At 36.7% G+C, this 8,088-nt stretch overlaps 1 protein-coding gene across 1 annotated transcript; it reads left to right on the top strand.

Annotated features, from left to right (window-relative positions):
* The first annotated feature begins 1,152 nt into the window (after window positions 1–1,152).
* LOC149199104 (3-ketoacyl-CoA thiolase 2, peroxisomal-like) lies at window positions 1,153–7,855 on the top strand. The gene is made up of 14 exons (XM_089402294.1): window positions 1,153–1,361; window positions 3,493–3,569; window positions 3,726–3,810; window positions 3,946–4,072; window positions 4,173–4,271; window positions 4,358–4,425; window positions 4,741–4,848; window positions 4,971–5,048; window positions 5,143–5,275; window positions 5,425–5,521; window positions 5,613–5,736; window positions 5,836–5,944; window positions 7,267–7,350; window positions 7,472–7,855. The coding sequence occupies exons 1-14, from the start codon at window positions 1,272–1,274 to the stop codon at window positions 7,579–7,581; spliced, it is 1,389 nt and encodes a 462-aa protein (XP_089258420.1). The 5' UTR covers window positions 1,153–1,271; the 3' UTR covers window positions 7,582–7,855.
* The last annotated feature ends 233 nt before the right edge of the window (window positions 7,856–8,088 follow it).

Below are 8,088 nucleotides of genomic sequence, written 5' to 3'. Positions count from 1 at the left end.
CGAACCCGGGTGGGGAGGCAAATAGCGCGCAGTCCCAGCCACCCGGGATATCCCCGTGTACATGGTTAAATAGATTATCTTGCACATTCAAATAAAAATGATGTCTTTTTTTTTTAATTATCTCTCTCATTCCAAAACAAGATAACTCATCTAAATTTTCAATACTTAATTACAAATTCCCAATAAATAATCACATTTCCTAAAAGTTTATATTTAAAATTTATAATTACTAGTTAACCAATTTCATAATATATAACCTATATGTTATACATTTTTGTTTTATGTGATTTCTACTAAAAGATTTTCCTTACTTACCAAATATATTATGATATCTAACCATCATAATTTTAGATAAATATAAATTTTCAACTCTTTAATTCACACTTATTCTAAAGTTAATAAATACATAAATCTACTTCATGACAAATAAAATACAAATTAATAATAAAAATAACATATTTAACACTAATATATATTTTAACTTAACTATATTTAAATTAAACAACACAAACTAACTACTATGTAACACTTCGGGCCTGGAGTATGCCCTAAAACTGCTTCTACTTGGCTAAGAGCTCGTCTTCCTCGGACGTAAGGAAACAGGTTAACGGCCCAAGACCCAGAGGCATCTGGCAGGAGTGAAAGGCTGCTCCCTTACGGACCACCAGCGGGTTATTTCAGGGGGCGTGGTTTTCCTTGATAACAGTGATGTGTCAACTGACATTCGCGGATAGCAGCCAGAGATGGCTGTCCTCACTGTTGGTTTGACAAACTGAGTTTGATAGATTTTTCCACCTTTCGAAAAAAAAACTACTATGTAACACTTGCTTCTTTTTCACTCTACTCATATTTAATCTTCAAACATGTCAATACTTGCTTCTCTTTTACTCTACTTATATTTAATCTTCTCGCATGTCAATACACAGTGTTCCGCCAACCATCGTTAATATTCCTCCGTAAACCACACATCGGCTTTGGTGGGCCTCTATCTCAATCCTCTTCCTTGGAACCAGACACCATCTTAGTCCATATTAACAATTATTTTATCAATGACTTCAAAATTATGTCATGCCACATGTCCTGTCCGGCGTGACGTGTAAACTCTAAGCCTCTATTCCAAATGCCGTTGGACGAATAGTAAGTGGGCAGGTAGTGTGCATAAATAATCAAAGCTGGAGAGGAGTTTGAGAGATACAGCACAACCATTCAATTATTCTTTCATTGGAGGCGCCCAAGAGTTTCAGTTTTTGGAGATCTCTGGTCTGGTGAAAATGGAGATGGAAAAGGTCATCATCAGACAGCAAGTGTTGTTGGACCATCTGAGGCCTGCTCGTTTCTCGAAGGCTTCCAAGGATCTGGTGGTAAGTCTCGCCTCGTTTCTTTCAGTTTTCATGTTTTAAGGATAAATTCGATGAGAGCCAAGGTTGCGGGCTATTGTAATCGCAACCAAAATATGAAGAGGTTTCTTCATTTTTAAATTTAATTACAGGATTGTTGTTCTTTGAACTTTGATGGGTTTTGCCATATAGGTTTTAGAAATTGCAATAGAACCTAACTTCATACAATATGTTTTGTTTTTTCAAAATGGAACTGGATCCTTCTGCTCCTTTTCATTTTTATTTTGGAACAATTTGAAGCTATCGTTTTCTGGGAATTATTAAGTGTTGCAATTAATTTTTAGGACTATCTATGATTCTGGTCTAATGGACCACGTTTGGCACTGCCCAAAAGAATTCCACAAAATTACTGGCAAGGAGAGGAGTGAAGGGGAAAAACTCGACTCTCTGCGTGCCCTGAAGACTGGGCAGCCCAAACCATATGGCTGTCTGTTGTGTTAAAGCCTAAAGGGAATTGTAACACTAGAACGAAAGTTAAAGTAATCCATCCAAATGGATACCTACTGAGAATGGTTTGAAATAAAAAAAATATGGTGAACTCTACTCCTTGCTTACATGTTGGCCTTTTCTATTTTTGTTTTCTTATTTAATTTATTTTTTGAATTTATTCAGGGCAGGGCAGGGCAGGGGCTGTGAGTGTTGTGCTTTGTAGAGTTTTTGGGTAGGGCAGGGCAGGGGCTGTGAGTGTTGTGTTTTGTGGAGTTTTTGGGTAGGGCAGGGCAGGGGCTGTGAGTGTTGTGATTTGTGGAGTTTTTGGGTAAAAAACTATTTTCATAGCTTTCTGTGCAATGGTTGTGGTAGTTGACACTGTTTTCATATGAGAAGTTTGATACTATATGTTCCAATATGTTCCAATGTGTTGATGGATTGGGAATGTTTGAGGTTCTATTGTATGGGGTTTATGGATGACACGTGTCAGATTCAAGTCAAGTTGCCTTTAGGCAAGGTAAATAAACATAAGCATCAACCCAATAATCTATCAACTCAATATATAAGCAATCACAATATTAACAAGAACACAATAACAACACCAAGTACCAAGAAATACCCTAAAGAAAACACAATAACAACACCAAAGCACTAGGAAAACACAATAACAACACCAAGCACCAAGAAACACCCTAAGAAAACCCCAACTCGTAGAAAAACCCAGCTAAAAGAATTCCATCAAACCCTTTCCATCAAACCCTTTCCCAGCTAAAAGAATTTCCTTTCCCAGCTAAAAGAATTTGAAATTCCATCAGCTAAAAGAATTCCATCAAACCCTTTCCCAGCTAAAAGAATTTGAAATACCATCAAATTCTGGCCAAGCTGGTAAACCCTTGGCCCCTTACAATGGGCAGGGGAGCCCGCACTTCCTTAACCCTGGCGAAACTTCCTTAATTATTGGCCCCTGGCGACACTTCCTTAATTATTGGCCCCTTGCAACTCGCAGCTGGGGAGTCCACACTGCTGCGAGTCCACATTTGCACAGCCCTTGACACTTGCACAGCCCTTGGCACATTGAATGGAGACTAATAAGCCTATTTATATGTTTTTTTTCTTTTTTCTTTTTCCATTCAAATATAACTAGCATAATACCATGGCCAGAAAATTTTTAGTTTTTCTTTTTTCTTTTTTCCATAGCCAGAAACTACTAACTGTAGCTATCATTCCCAGGTTAATCCTAATAATTGAATCCCCTCAACTGTGTTTTGGGCGGTTGTTGATTTGGCTTTGTCATAACTATATCATTAAAAATGTATTTTATCTGCTTTACAATAGAAGAGGGTCAAGAATGTGTTGCTTTACAATAGAAGAGAGTCAAGACTGTGTTGAGTAGATTTAACACATGGATCTTGTATCTATCATTCCCAGGTTAATCCTAATAATTGAATCCCCTCGACTGTGTTTTGGGCGGTTGTTGATTTGGCTTTGCCATAAATATATTATTAAAAATGTATTTTATCTGCTTTAAATAGAAGAGAGTCAAGACTGTGTTAAATAGATTTAACACTTGGATCTTCTAGCGAGAATATAAGTTGAGTAGATTTAACACATGGATCTTCTAGCGAGAATATAAGTTCAACATCGATCATTACTTTCTTTTGACCAGGCTTCAGTATGTGCTGCTGGAGACAGCGCTGCCTATGAAAGAGTTGCTGAGTTTGGTGATGATGTTGTCATTGTTGCGTAAGTTTCCATTTTTTTCCAGCTTAATTGATTTTTTTCAGGAAATCTCTTCCAACGCTTTGCATTTTATGTGGCTGATTGAGTTCAGAGTTCTTAATTCTTGTTGATTAGCTGATCAGCACCTGGTTTTTCTCTATCCGATTGTCACTTTTGCAGAGCTTATCGTACCCCTATTTGCAAGGCTAAACGTGGAGGATTTAAGGATACTCTTGCTGATGACTTGCTTGCTCCTGTTTTGAAGGTCTGGATTAGTGGTTACACCGATAAATTGATTGATGATTTTTTTATGCAGTTTGAAAATTCCCCCCCTAACCATTATGGTCCATGAACCATGAGTGCACAAATCTGTCTCTGAATGTTCTCTAGCTTCCTGCAGGCATTGATTGACAAGACTGGACTTAATCCAGTTGAAGTTGGTGATATTGTAGTGGGTACTGTTCTTGCACCTGGCTCTCAACGTGCCAGTGAGTGCAGGATGGCTGCTTTTTATGCTGGATTCCCAGGTGTATATCCTACCATTTCATGTGTCAAATGAATTATTTTCTTGTTGGATGCCTGAGTTCTTGTGACAACTGCATGCTGCTTACCATGTCATCTCTCCAGAGACTGTACCTGTCAGGACTGTCAATAGACAATGCTCTTCGGGCCTACAAGCAGTTGCAGATGTTGCAGCTGCAATTAAAGCTGGGTTTTATGACATTGGTATGTCAATATCTGTTTGTCACCGGAGGATTTTCATAGCAGGTTTGAATTTAGATACGTTTCTGATTTCAATTTGTCTGCTTCAGGCATCGGTGCAGGAGTGGAGTCAATGACTTTCAATCCTATGGCGTGGGAAGGTTCTGTCAATTCAAAGGTAGGCATCAATAAAAGTTAATGATGTTGTAAACAGAAGCCTTTTAATTTTGTCACTAGTTTCAATTTGATGTTTCTGTCCATACTCTTCTATGTCTTTAATATAGCTTACTGTTGCCTCCATATTTGTACACACCTATAGAGATAGATAGATAAATATATATACATTACACGTACCTGCACAAGGATATAGATAATTACTTCATTAAAGATTTGTGTGAAAAGGATATATAGATAAGTACTTCATTAAAGATTTGTGTAAAAGCCATATATTTGTGTGAAAGGCACTGATGGCTTTTGCTGCCCCTTGCAATAGGTTGAAATTTTCAGAAAAGCACAAGATTGTCTTTTGCCCATGGGCATCACGTCAGAAAATGTAGCTGAGCGCTATGGAGTTTCACGTCAAGACCAGGATCAAGCAGCGGTATATGGATGCTATCTTAAGCTTTTGATTTGAGTGAAGTCAATGCTGGTGCAGTTAATATAAATTAATCAGCGAAGGTAAGGAATGGGAGTTGAATGTTAACTGCCATAATTGTATTTCAGGTTGAATCTCATAGGCGCGCAGCAGCAGCAACAGCTATAGGGAAGTTCAAAGATGAGATCATCCCAGTTGAGATTAAGGTACAAAACACCCATGTTCTGTAATTTCTAAAGTTGGAGTAGCTGGAGAGTTGCTGCAATGGTACTTAATGCGTTTCTCGTTTTTGTGCTGAAGGTTGTTGATCCTAAAACTGGAGATGAGAAGCCCGTGACGATATCTATTGACGATGGTATTCGTCCTAATGCTTCTCTTTCTGATTTAGGGAAACTCAGACCTGCATTTAAGAAGGGGGGAAGCACCACTGCTGGTATGGAGTTTCTTTCCCAACTGCATGCTAAGCATGTTGTTGATTTTATCAAAATAGTTACACCGTGCTAGATTTTCTGCCATTGTAAAGTAGTGGATATCGAGTATTCAGTCTGTGTTATGTCTATGTTCTGTTTCAATCTCACACAGGAAATTCAAGCCAAGTAAGTGATGGAGCTGGTGCTGTACTGCTGATGAAGAGGACGGTGGCCATGCAGAAGGGATTGCCTATTTTGGGTGTATTCAGGTTTGATCTACGAATTTATTTTACTTGTGTAATGAAAACATTTCATTTTCATTTGCCCTAATTTGATTGCTTTGCGTTGAGCTTGCCACAGGAGTTTTACTGCTGTTGGGGTTGACCCAGCTGTTATGGGAGTTGGTCCTGCTGTTGCGATCCCGGCGGCAGTTAAGGCAGCTGGGCTAGAAATTGATGATATTGATCTTTTTGAGATAAATGAGGTAAATATGGGGAATATTTGTGAATCAGCTACATTTGTTGAAGAATGCTTCTAATTGACCAAAATATGCTTGATTTAATTATTTTAAATGCTCTGTCAGGCATTTGCCTCGCAATTCACCTACTGTAGCCAGAAACTGGAACTGGACCCTGAAAAAGTAAATGTTAATGGAGGAGCTATTGCCCTTGGTCATCCCCTTGGAGCAACAGGTAATATTTGTGCAGGTCGTATTTTTTTTGGGAATTCCTGTTGAATTTATTGGGGATTTATTCAGCTTAGGCTATGAATTAAATTTAGTCCAATTCAAAAGACACTGCTGTTTTTATCATTTTAGAAGGGATGCTATTTGGTACGTTATCATGGATGTAGTTTATATTAATGATCACTATTAATTCTCTGTTCGATAAATCTTGTCTTCATGTCAAAATGACATTGACAGGTGATGATTATTGTATATTTGTTTTGTCAAAGATCAGTTTTAAAGAATTTTGCCCCTTTTGGCTAATTACATTACTGGGCTATGAGTGTACCTGAACATTTGAAGGACTAATTGTTCATGCTGTCCTTAAGTCACCTGATGTGTTTATTAAATTATTTCATTATTTTGATTAATCAGCTAAATGTTAATTAATTAATTAATATGTATATTTTTTAATTTTGTTAAATAATAATAATATTAATTTAAAAGTTATGGTCCATTTTAGACATTATATTCATGTATGAGGTTTTGAGACTTTTTCCCTTTGAAAAACAAGAGACCAGTGATTTAACTACTAAAATTTACACTTCTCTACCTTTACTTTCCTCTGAATTCGTTTGAGACTTTTCTTGGCCCATCTTTACATTTGAACTTTACTCTCCTCTGCATTTGTGTGACACTTTTACTCTCCTCTGCATTCGTATGAGACTTTTCTTGTCCCATCTTCACATCTGAACTTTACTCTCCTCTGCATTTGTAGGAGACTTATTTTCCTCTGCATTTTTATGAGACTTATTTTTGTGGGACAAGCGACCAGTGATTTAACTGCTAAAATTTACGTTGTGTATGCTTTACTTTTCTCTATATTTGAACTTGCGATCCTTAAGAGGAAAAACATATGTTTTTATTTTGCGATCTCTTAAAAAAACACATGTTTTTATTTTATGATCTCTTGAGAAAAAATACTACATATTTTTAATGATATGATAGATATGTTTTTAACCGAACACAGAATATTTACCAGTTTTTTACTTGAGAAAATCATACTTCAACGCTGAAAAAGTCTTTCAAATCAAAAATTAATTTCTAATTTTAAACAATGTTTTGTTACTTTTGGCTTCAGAAAATCATACTTAATACCTGAGAGATCTTTCAAATTAAAGTTGATTCTTAATTTTAAACAGTGTTCTGTTACTTTTCCACCATCTCTTGGAGTTTTTGAATTTTCATCTCATGTTTGGTACTCTAGATATGGAGAGGTTTTAAATAAAACCCTGGGTATCTGTTTGGGTTTTTAATTTTCTATCTCATGTTTGGTATCCTGGTGTGTAGGGGCCCGTTGTGTAGCAACCTTACTTCATGAAATGAAACGCCGTGGCAAAGACTGCAGGTTTGGAGTTGTCTCAATGTGCATAGGTAAGTGTACATGCTCTTCAGTTGGGTGGTCTATGGTGGAGTCACTACTTTCAACTTTCAATTGAGTAATTACTTTGCATCAGTGTTGATTTTTTTGCATTTCTGATGATGATGATGCTAGGCACTGGGATGGGGGCAGCAGCAGTGTTTGAACGTAGCGGTGCTGTAGATCAGCTTTGCAATGCTCGGCCAATCAAGGATCATACCTCGCTGTCGAAAGATGCACAATAGCGAACTGTGTTTTTTCTCTTCAAAATTTTCCATTTTGTTGGAATTATTTCATGCGTTCTCGGTTAACTTTTATTGCCGTAGTCTATGGCTTCTGGCTTGTTTGAGGTTTTAGCTTTTGACATTTTGCATATCCTGGTTAAGGCAAAGCATAAATTATCTACGTTTTTACAATATCTCATCCACACTGGCTTAATTATTGTGAACTATGATCTTATACGCTATTGTTCCTGCAAGGGATTTAGTAATAAATTATCTACGTTTTTACAATATTTAATCCATACTGTCTTAATTATTGTGAGCCATGATCTTACACGCTATTGTTCCTTGTACGTAAAGGATTATTGGTGAGTTGAAAATTTAATAAATAATGAAATTTTATAAACAAACCCAATAAAATTGAAATCTGTTATCATGACTCATACTGGCTCAATTATAGGCTATTGATTTTTTTGATGAGTTGAACAAATTTAATAAACAATGAAATTCTTTAATCAAAACCGATAAAAT

This window comes from Pinus tabuliformis, chromosome 2_1, assembly GCF_031772625.1.
Source record: "Pinus tabuliformis cultivar Carrire ecotype Pingquan chromosome 2_1, CPIR1, whole genome shotgun sequence".
NCBI classification, from domain to species: domain Eukaryota; kingdom Viridiplantae; phylum Streptophyta; class Pinopsida; order Pinales; family Pinaceae; genus Pinus; species Pinus tabuliformis.
The sequence above is the reverse complement of the archived record's forward strand: the minus strand, read 5'-3'. Positions and strand labels throughout refer to the sequence as shown.

What these genes read in the sequence shown, in the direction of transcription:
- LOC149199104 (XM_089402294.1), top strand. Translation starts at nt 1,272, where the DNA reads ATGGAGATGGAAAAGGTCATCATCAGACAGCAAGTGTTGTTGGACCAT. An exon ending in AAGGTTCTGTCAATTCAAAG is followed by an intron (nt 4,426 to 4,740) that starts GTAGGCATCAAT and finishes CCCTTGCAATAG; the next exon opens with GTTGAAATTTTCAGAAAAGC. An exon ending in TCATCCCAGTTGAGATTAAG is followed by an intron (nt 5,049 to 5,142) that starts GTACAAAACACC and finishes TTTGTGCTGAAG; the next exon opens with GTTGTTGATCCTAAAACTGG.